The sequence below is a fragment of the Eurytemora carolleeae genome, unplaced genomic scaffold (genome assembly GCF_000591075.1).
Source record: "Eurytemora carolleeae unplaced genomic scaffold, Eaff_2.0 scaffold33, whole genome shotgun sequence".
NCBI lineage: Eukaryota > Metazoa > Arthropoda > Copepoda > Calanoida > Temoridae > Eurytemora > Eurytemora carolleeae.
In genome coordinates, this window is record NW_019396220.1 from 104843 (window position 1) to 116109 (window position 11267).

At 33.5% G+C, this 11267-nt stretch overlaps 1 protein-coding gene across 2 annotated transcripts; it reads right to left on the reverse strand.

Moving 5' to 3' along the window:
* Positions 1–303: 303 nt before the first annotated feature.
* On the reverse strand, positions 304–10055 carry LOC111698535 (SH3 domain-containing protein C23A1.17). 2 transcript variants are annotated; one of them, XM_023468889.1, is made up of 6 exons: positions 9959–10055; positions 8375–8504; positions 6644–7511; positions 5826–5915; positions 3268–3371; positions 304–1752 (listed from the first exon to the last, which is right to left on the reverse strand). In XM_023468889.1, exons 1-6 carry the CDS (start codon positions 10027–10029, stop codon positions 568–570), a joined length of 2448 nt encoding a protein of 815 aa, XP_023324657.1. In that variant the 5' UTR covers positions 10030–10055; the 3' UTR covers positions 304–567. The 2 variants fall into 2 exon arrangements, with proteins under 2 accessions (XP_023324657.1, XP_023324655.1); XM_023468887.1 differs by having other exon boundaries at positions 3268–3374.
* Between the last annotated feature and the right edge of the window lie 1212 nt (positions 10056–11267).

Consider the following 11267-nt stretch of genomic DNA (forward strand, 5'->3'; position numbering starts at 1 on the left):
TGATCAGCACCAAAATATTGGATGGATCTGACTGAAGATGACAGAATCATCCCATACATATCTTTCTACAGAAATCTATTTTTACTTTCCAGACGTCACATGCCGCCATATGATCAGTAAAAGGTTAAAGGGTACCGTTGTAAATCCGGCAATCCATTTTTCTTTGCATAGAGGGTCACTTGAAATTATGCTTACATTCCCTTTTTCACATAAATGATAATTAAAAACTAAAAATTAAGAGTTTTAATATTTACAACATTTATTAAATAGAAACTTGTTAAACATATTATTTACGAAGTTTTAGAATGCATATATAATATACATAAATTATAGTTTAGTTAAAAATTTATTATTAGCTACATACGTATTTTACGGCTAAAGGAGTTATATTCATCTAGTCCAAAGAGAAAAATGCAAAACATTCTATAAAGTGTGCGTTTGTGAGAGAAAAAATATTAATATACATATTGAATGCAAAGAAATTTTAGATATTTTTAGATTTCGCATTTTTATCATCATCTAATGTATTTACAAATTTGATTTTAATATTTTAAAAATATTAAAAGTTTAGAACGGCCAGCTAAAGAATCCTTTAGTAAGATCAAGTGCAGATTGTCCAATAGATTCGATAAATCCGGGAGCTTCAGTTGTCCGATAGTAACCCCCTCTGTAGATTTGTCCGGGAACTTGTCGGAAACCCTGTCCTGATGGGTAGGCTTGTCCTGTCCGACGATAAATTTGTCCTGGTAATGGCTGCGGGTTATTGAAATTGGTTTGAAATCTGTCCTCCCGGTCAAAGAAAGTTTTGTCCCCGAGAGTGTTTTGAGATACAGGGGTCGGAACTGCAGGAGAAAAGTTAGAAACTACACCCTGAGCTAGGTTCGGAACTGCAGGACGTGCAGAATTGGCTGAAACAAGATAAGGTGCTGAGTGAGGAACTACAGGGTGGGCAGAAAGGGTTGATAATTTACCTGGAGCTGGGGTAGGAACTATTGGACGATGAGGGTCGGGAATTGTAGGACGATTAAAGTTGGGAACTGATGAACGAACAGGATTCGGCACTGCAGGACGAGCAGAATTGGGATTTGAATATTGTGTAGGGACAGGTAAAGCTGCTATTGGAGTAATTCTTGGATCCGTTCCTATAGGAAATAAAGCAGGGAGAAGGGTTGAAGAAGAACCAGGAGAAGGAAGCGAACCAGGGGCAGAAGGAGAAATAGGGGCAGAAGGAGAACCAGGGGCAGTAGGAAAACCAAGAGCAGAAGGAGAACCAGGAGAAGGAGGAGAACCAGGAGAAGGAAGAGAAACTGAAACCTGCCCCTGTTCCGCAACAACAACAGTTACAGAAGAATCTTGACCTGTTTCTTTTGATAACCTTATAGTACTTGAAGTCTGGGTAGTAGATTTTGATGTAGATGATGCAGAAGTAGTGGATGCTGTTGTACTTGATGTAGGAGTAGTTGATGTTATAGTAGTTGATGTGGATGATGTAGTTGATGATGATGTAGTTGATGATGATGTAGTTGATTTTGATGTAGTTAATGTTGATGTAGTGGATGTAGTTGATGTAGATGATGTAGTTGATGTTGATGTAATTGAGGCTCTTGGAACATAATTTATTTCAAGATTTACAGGTCTAACCTGACCAAAGCCAACTTCAGGTCTGGTAATCATATATGCATTGTCCTTAAATTCTTCTTTTTCTTCTTCATTTTTAGTCTTCAGATCTTCATCAGGATTATCCAGTCGCTGCTAAATACAAAATTTATCATTGAAAAGTAACATACAGGCACAGTCAATCGTGACTCGTGAGACAACTTAACGATAGACTTTGATCTTCAATGGCTGTTTAATGAAGCTATCTAACAATGCTATCTGATGAAACTATCTGATGAAGTCATTTAATGAAGCTATCTAATGAGGCTATTTAATAAAGCTATCTAATAAAGTTATTTAATGAAGCTATCTAATAAACTATCTTACGAAGCTAATGAAGCTATAAAAAAAGCTATTTAATAAAGCTATCTAATAAAGACATCTACTGTAGCTATCTAGTAAAGCTATTTAAAAAAGCTATGTAATGAAGCTATTTATTGAAGGTTTTTTTGAAGCTATATAATAAAGCTATCTGATGATGTTATTTAATGAACCTATCTACTGTCACTATCCAATGAAGCCATATATAAAAGCTATTTAATGAAGCTATTTATTGAAGCTTTTTTTTATGAAGTTATCTAATGGAGCTTTTTTTATGAAGTTATCTAATGAAGCTATCTAATAAAGCTATTTTATGAAGCTATCTAATAATTTTCTATCAAATGATGCTATTTAATTAAGCTATCTACTGAAGCATATATCTTATAAGACTGTAATAAAGCAACTTAATGAAGCTAACAGATGTAAGCTATCTTATGAAGATATCATATGAAGCTATCTTATGAAGCTTTTAAACGAAGCTATCCTAAGATTTTAAGAGGTTCACCATCACTTCTTGATACAAATTAGGTAAATATTAAGTTTTTAACCGTTTCTCAGTTATTCATCAGGACACGCCCAGAGTCTAAAACTAAAGAATGCGCAAATTTTAAGTTTTCTGTAAAATAATGAGTAGCTACTTAAATATTAAACTTTCTCAATTTTAAATTTGAATTTCCCGGGAAAATCTGAACCAATCAGAGAAAAGGATTTAAGGAGAATATTAAATAACCATCGCTAATCAGCTGATTACGTAACCGAAAACAAAACATATTTCGAGTTACAACCGTATTTTGGGTTTACATGCAAAAATTAATTAATCTAAAACGAAAAATTTCTTTAACAAGGTTTTCACATTTAAATATAACGTAAAGTTGAATGCCACTTTCTCAGCTGAATGATGATTGAATAATAGACAATAGGGAAAATGCAGGATTTCAAGATTTTAATTCCCTGTGTTTAAATTTTAACTCGTCGATTTCGGCGAGTTAAATATTTAACTACAGGGTTAAATATTTAACCTCACGGTTAAAGTTTAGGTTTAAATTAAGTCAGAAGTGGCATTTAACCATGAACTTAAAATTTAAGTCAAAACTTTTCGTTCTTTAGTTTTAGACACTGTAGTAAATTTCTACACAGATTTAGTTATATAAGAAACATGACACATTGCATTTCACGTCAATGGTTAAAATGTTGAGTTGAACATTAAAACTTCATCTATTTAACATTATTGTGCATTTTATGCGTTAAACAAATAAAGCAGATTTTAAAAATAAATTTTTAAAATCTAACCTGTAAAGATTTGCAGCATCGTACCTCTCCATAAGGACAAGAAACTCCAAAACTGAGATCAACGAACTCAAATCCACAAATATCTGTTCTCATACATCCACATTCTTCTAAACAACCCAGTTAGCGAATTCTACAAATATTTAGAGTCCGGGGGACCAACCTTCATCGGAGACCCCCAGATTTTCATTGGATACCCCAAGGATATCATCGAAGAATCTAAGAAAACGAGACCCATTAATGCAATCTGGGGTCTCAGATAAAAATGTTGGGGTCTTGGATGAGATGACTGTTGGGGTCTCTGATGAAACTTTAAAAAATCGTTAAAAATATATTTACACAAACCCTGAGGTAAAGATTACTATCCTCAAATTTTAATTCTAATTCTTATATCTTTGCAACCTGATGTAGTAGACCTTTGTTATTTTAAACTAAAAATTCCTAGATTAAAAAGTCAAAACTTGTACAGCATTAGATTGTAAAGATATTTGGATTATATTTAGAGTTTGATTCGAGTAATAAGTTTCTTTAATGTATGTTTGCTTTGAGATTATAATTGCAGTGATTGCAGTAAACCAAAACCAAGAGCATTCCCATGATTGTAACCCTATTCCTGCTGGGGGGGGGGGGGGTTAGGTGAACGTTTAAAATCCCCGTTTGTCGACTACAAAATGTGCACCCTTCAGAAGGTGGGTGGTGAGGATAGTAATGGTCGGAGAGTGTTATGAATGCCAGAAACAAGCTTAATACGCATAGAATAAACACATATAAGAGTGGGGATGGTGTCTCTTTAAAAACTGGGGTAGTTGGGGTAGTGGTGGTAGTTCCCATACAGATTCAGCTTCAAGGGTGGAGGTGGGGTCTCTCTAAAACAGACGGTAGTTGGGGTAGTAAGGGTAGTTCCCATACAGATTCAGCTTCATGGTTAGGGTGGGGTCTCTCTAAAAACAGACGGTAGTTGGGGTAGTAAGGGTAGTTCCCATACAGATTCAGCTTCATGGTTAGGGTGGGGTCTCTCTAAAAACAGACGGTAGTTGGGGTAGTGAAGGTACTTGCCATTCAGATTTAGCTCCTTGAAGCTAAATCTGAATGGCCACCACCCCATGCCCCCACCCTAGCTAGAAGCTAAATCTGAATGGGAACTATCCACAATACCCTAACTACTGTCTGTTTTTAGAGAGACCCCACCCTCACCCTTGAAGCTGAATCTGAATGGGAACTATCCACAATACCCCAACTACCTTCAGTTTTAAAGAGACCCACACCCATCCAAATCTGACGGTAGTTGGGGTAGTAGGGATTATTTAATGCACATAGTTTACAATATGGGTATCAATTCACACTAAATCGATTGTTTTAAGTTCGTTTCTGCCATTGTAGATAATTGAAAATTAGTATTGATGATTACGTAATAACTGAAATGATAAATATGTTATGTAATAAGTAATGATCAATGTCTATTTGTGCATAATTTTCCATATTTTTCTCTTTTCTTTTAGAAACCTTTATTTTTAAAAATTTATTTAAACAAATTTAAACTACACCATTTATATATGTATTTATATCTTTGTGTGTGAATAAATCTTTATAATAATTAGATAGACACTTAATATGGATTGTAAACACAGGATTTTATACTGCAGTACATTCCAGTTCAGTTGTTTGTTTATGTTAATATAAGATGACCAAATTTTGCATCGTGAAAAAGTGCACAAACAATTTTTCTTGTAAAAATGTGAGCTTTTTCAAAATACCAAAACATTGTGAATGGCTATCCCTTTTCAGGTTGGGAGACTCCACTTTATCCCTCAACAAATTATATTTGCTCAAACCATTTTAAAGAAGGAGATATTAGTCAGGGGAAAAACCAAGTTTGAAGAAAAATGCAACACCATTGCTCTCAACTTGAGTATAAAAATGAATTTACTGTATTGTTTAATTTATAATGTTTTAATATTTAACATAATTTAAAAAAAGAAGTCGCAATTAAAGATGCGCGCGCATCGTTTTTTCAGTTCATTTGTTTATCATTTGTTAACTTATACCCTACCAGTTTGGGTATTTTCAGTACTTTAGTAAAAGTTTGAATTTTTTTTTCACAGTATTAACAGGCGCGCAACTAGCGGTGGCAAGGGGAGGCAAGCACCCCCCTCCCCTTAAGAAGAGTTGAAGAGAAGAAAGAGTAAAAATGTTGAAATAAACATGTTATCCAAGTTTTAAGCTCAAAGCATACCCATAGAAATTTAATATTTTTGACAGAACTTATAGCTAATAAATTGAAAACCTACAAATTTGAAAATTGTCAAAAGTTTGCAGTCAACATTCTCGAATTCTCTTTAAATAAAGAAAGAAAATCTAAAAATTTGTCAATTTCATAAAACCCCTCTAGAAATACGATCACTCTACATACAAGTATACAGTGTTAGATACATAAACATATCGTGATGCACACAACCTACCACTCTATTAATTAATTAATACGGAGGTCGGTTGTGTACATCTGAGGTTAGCTTTACCTCTTCGTTTTATTACTCTAAGTAAATATGTATCTTCAAAATTACCATTTTTCGGATGAGCTTGGTGTTGCTCTTGCTTCCTCTCTCTAGGAAGTTTCTCCATCATGGAAACTGGTTTTATATAAGCTTTCACACCTAGAATAAATTTTTAATGAACATTTTTTACGACTGGAATTAGTTTTGTAAAGAAATTATAGAAAATGATATTGCGAACCAACAATTTAAGGAATGTGCTGTAAACCTGAAAATGTGGCTTTAAAATTTTCACGAATTGATAATCTAAAGTTGCAAATATATATTTCTTTAATTTGCACAAGCTAGAACAGATTCTTTTCACTGTTTTTTTATACGAAATAGAATTTAGTTTGAAATTCTTTAAAAATAATTTTACTAGAATCCGCTTCGGTTTCTTAAAGGAATTGAGTTTTTGCCACAAACTCAAATCTTCTGATCCCAATATCTTTGCAACCTAATGGTGCAAACCTTTGATATTTCAAACTTGGATTATTTTACCTATAAGTATTTATAGTTTGAAATATCTAGGGTCTACGAAATTGGGTTACAAAGATATAGAGATTAGAAAATCAGAGTTTGTGGCAAAAACTCAACTCCTTTGTATTACTTATTGCTTTATACACCAAAGTTTCAGTAGAAGTAAATATTTCCATTTACTGTTATAGCGCCGATATAAGGATTTATCTCTGATAGGATAATGAGCTAGATAGAAAGATAGATGTTACCGCCATGCAATTTCTATTGGTTCAGAATAGACAACAAACACATGACTAAACCCTGATTGGATCAGGAGCTAATGGACTCGGCATACTAAGGTGTATATTGAATGGAGAGTAGAAACACTATACCTGAGGGTATACCCAGATCCTGCAGGGATAAAGTTCCAAGGGATCTCATTTCTCCAGGTCTAGTGTAAACAGGTCCTGCTGGAGAACTAGGGATTTCATGTCTTATTATGGGTTTTTCGTGCCTTTCCACTGGAATTTCATGCCTGACTGATGAAATATCATGTCCAACAACTGATTTTTCCTGCTCAATTGATTGCCTTGTAAATGAGTATTCAGGATTATTTAAGGCTGGTATTTGGGTTCTAAGATCTGAAAGCTGGCTCTCTTCGGGTGTTATTAAACCCTCTCTAGGTTGTTGGTAAGGACGGAGAGTAGGTTGAATATGAGCATATTGATTTATGCTATCAAAGAATTGAGGATGAATCTCTCCTCTTGGTGATCCTTGTGCATAAACCCGTCCTAAAGAAGATGAAGAAATCCGTCCAGCCGATTGGGTTGGGATTTCTCCAGGATTAACAATATCCTTGGAAAGATAAGGAAACCCTGCAGGCCCTGTTGGAACCTGGGACCGAGGAGCTGATATAGGTTTCTTGACAAATAATTCAGAACTGGGACTTTTTACAGGCTGGAATTCTTCTTTGTGCTGCTCAGGAGACCTAGAGGATTCATCTTTCTTCTGATCTATAGGTTTATCTTGACCCTGAGATGGGGTTGGTTTTACTTGTATTTTCTGGTTAAACTGATCAGATATCTCTAGGTTGGATGCATCTAGCACAATTTCTCCCTGTTGGTTTGTCTTGATCACGTTCTGATTCTTTAGATGGGTTTGAGCAAGGGTTTGAAGATCTTTCATGCTTATCTGACCTGGAGATCGTTTTCTGCGGCAGCAAAACTCTCCAATGTTGCAATGAACCCCCATATATTTAGCCTAAACAAAGGCATTATTTAAACTATAAAACGTTTTACAAGTTAAGATTTTATTGGTAGGTTATTGTGAAATGTTGCAAGAAAAATGTGGACGGGGGGGGGGGATTAGATCCAAAATTATCGAGCTCGCCCACTCTAAAAGTTACACTTGTTTATTCTTTTTCTTTTCAGTATTTTTAGTAACAATATATTTGGGGACTTGACAGCTATTCATTCTAATTTTTAGATAAAATAAATTTTTGATGTCAATATTAGATTTATTAGCATTTGGATACAACAATTTCTTGGAAACAAAACCTATAATTTACCATTATACAATTAATCAGTAATCAGCAGGGAATTTTAGGAAATTTTACTATGCAAAGGATTTCCAAGACCAATTTTACAAACAAAACATCCATCTTTCGAGATACAAAAGCACGAATTTTTACACAAAAACTTCGCGGAGCGAAATTTTATTTTACTTAATTCTCCCAAGGGATAGTTAAGTAATTTAAAATCCCACTATTGGGAGAATCAAATCGGCAAAGCCGAGCGCTGCGACTAGAAAAGGCTATGGGGCCGAGCGCTGCAACTAGGACAGACTTGGGAAGTTGCATATTTGGGAGATTGATACTTGGGGAAAAAAACCCTTTGGAAGTTGCCTTTGGGAAAGTACCTAATATCATACATTTATATATGGTTAAACCTGAGTTAATTCCACACTCTATATTTATTTACTCGGTGGTTATCACTGAGTTAATTCCTCTCTTTATATATATTTATCTATGGATAAACCTGAGTTGTTTCCTCTCGATATGTATTTACTTTGTGATTAGACCTGAATTAATTCATCTCTATATATATATTTATACTTTATAATACCTGAGGAACCGGAACCTCACAGAACTGTTCCGGTCTAGCACATCCACAGGTTGTAGGTTCAATTATCCTCAGAAGGTTCTCAGCTTCTCGTAGGTTTAAACCTCGGGGTAATCCAACAACAGGTCGACTTCTAGGCATCATGTTTATGGATTAAAGGGACTGTAGTTAGTAGTAATCTCTGATTTTCTGTCTGTTTGTTTGTTTTTTTGTCTGATCATAACTCTGAAACCCCTGGATTAATTTGCCTCAAATTTTAATCGGATAACTCAGGATAATGTTCGTAGCCTGGTTTAAAAAAATAGGTTGAGTTTTATTTATAAAACTGCAGGCAAAGCTGGGTTTCCAAGCTAATATTTTATAATTTGCATTAATTATTACTGCTATATCTTTGAACATTTTCAGGGCTCATTTTCAGAGTTAAACCAATATAATTTTATAAAACTCTTACCAGTGTAAGAGTTAAGAGATTTCATAAAGACGACTTTTATTTCGCTTCAAAACGATTTTGACTGAGTAAGCACTTGTGTACACTATTTACAAATTAATTTTTTAGCAGGGCACTACAAACGCAGCATTAAATATCTCTCTTCATTGAATCTTTGACAAAGATATTTTATATTTTAAAATCCCAAGACTAGAAATGTTTGTCTTAATACTAGTTTGTAATAAATTCATGCTAAAACTACGTTTAAGAAAAAAGGCTAAATATCTAAAATATTTAGATCAAATAGTTAATATTTGATAATTGCAAATAAAAATGAGCAACTGATCAACAAAATTTACTGATCTAAAAGATACCACAATAAATATACTTTGTAGAAATTTATTCAATCCTTTACTGTGCTAATTCTATTTTCATAGCCTTTCAACTTTCTTAATTCATTTGTATAAAATTGATATTGAATAAAAAAATATAAACTGTCTCAGAAACTGTAATAAAATTTCGAATTTTGGAACACCATAAATCTTGAGGATAAGTTTTTTTCTAATATTATCTAAGAAAACTTTTGGATTGATGCAAGATGGATTAGAGCATTTTTACATTACATATTATTAAATATAATTAGCTGAGTTGTGAAAGTACTTAATATCTAGATTTTTCCCTTATCCAGCCTTTATTGAGTTTATCTGCTAAACGTGTTGGGAAAATAAAAGTAAAAACTTTTTTCGTCTTCGTAAAATAAGACAAGCTTTTAAGAAAGCAGTAGGGTAAAATGAAATTAGTCTACGTGGTAAATATATATATATATATTTATATATAAACATTTTGTCCAACATCATATTTGGTCGTGCATGCCCTATATTGGGATTTTTGGATCAAAAACAGAATTTTGGCGCGCGTTAAGACAGAAAGCATTTTGAAATTACACTTTGCTTGAAATTACGAGGAAAATATTATTATTTCTTTAAATAGTGTAATGTGACTGATATATAATTGCGTTATTCAAATATTCTATAGCATTTGTTTTCACTTATTAAATTAAAAAACCTTCTTAGGCCTTGTAATTGCACACCATTTTATCGTTTAGGGTGAGGGGGTCAGAAATATTTTGTTCATTATTGAGTATTTTTGAATAAAAATACCTGGATGGATAAATCTGAGCAGCTGAGACTAGGGAGAGGAGGAGGGGGAGGGGGAGAAGAATTTGAACCATATCTCAGGGTGGGCAGTTGAACGGGTCAGCACAGACTGGTGATGGTCAGGTCTAACCAGCGGTCGGCCAACCTGTTAATCTAACAAGAACAACTGGGTCGCGGCGGAGGGGGGGCAAAATTTGAACTGTAAATTCAAAACATTTGGCTTCTTTGATATAGACATAAGTATAAGATACTTCAAAGGTACACATAAATGTACAAAAATAGCATTGTTTCTAAAAAATCGACATTTTACTATAATGTTATGTAAGTAATAATTAGTATTTAAACTAGAGATAGTAAAAGACATATTTGAAAATGAAAAACTCAACTTAAACTTAAATTCTATGAGATGAAAAAAGGTCCAGAAAATAACTATAACTAGTAAAAGTTTTTATTGTGAAAAAAAGTAGGAGAACAATTGTAATCTATATAATAAATCTCTTAGTTCATTTATGTGTTTGCTATGGCTGGTCACACGGCTGAATCAAATGGGCTGAATTTTAGTGAGATACCCCTGTGTTCTTGAAAAGTGTGAAAGCTGAAATGTGAAATGTGGGCATATTTTGGCAGCCACAGTCCTTTACAATTTTTACGTTTTTGAAATCGTTAATGGCGCAAAGCGCCGAAAAAAATGTCATTAAAATAAATCGTTGTTAAGAAATTGTTAATGGTTAAGAAATTATTGCTATAGTGCCCTTTTTCTATTCCATTGTTGCCTTTTCTGCAATAACGGTTGTAAACTGTTAATCAAATTATGACAAATTATGCATTTTTAAAAGCCCTTGATAAAAAACTCAATAAAAAGTATTAGCAAGATGTGGAATTGATCACTGTAAAGGTAACTTACTTTCTTTTATCACTATTCTTGACTTTAGATAGTTTTTGTTAAAAGCTGGGCTTTTAGCCTAATAAAATGTGAGCATATTTTGGCAGCCACAGTGATAACCAGAAAACTATAAAATAGGAAAACGATTTTGAGAATCAAGTTATAACTTTTAAAAGTCCAAAGAGAAAACGACACAGCATTTGTGTAGAGTTAACAGGCGTAAATAGACCCATTTCACTAAATTAGTGATTTAATAATTGTCTAGGACAACTTTTTGATTTGTAACAACATGAAATGTTTTTAATTATTGCTATAATGTCGTTTTTCTATTCCATTGTTGGTTATCACTGTACATGCATGATGCTGAAAATAATTTCCCGTGGAAAAAAAAAATTTGAAAAAAAGGTTGAAAAAAAAAAATTATGTCTT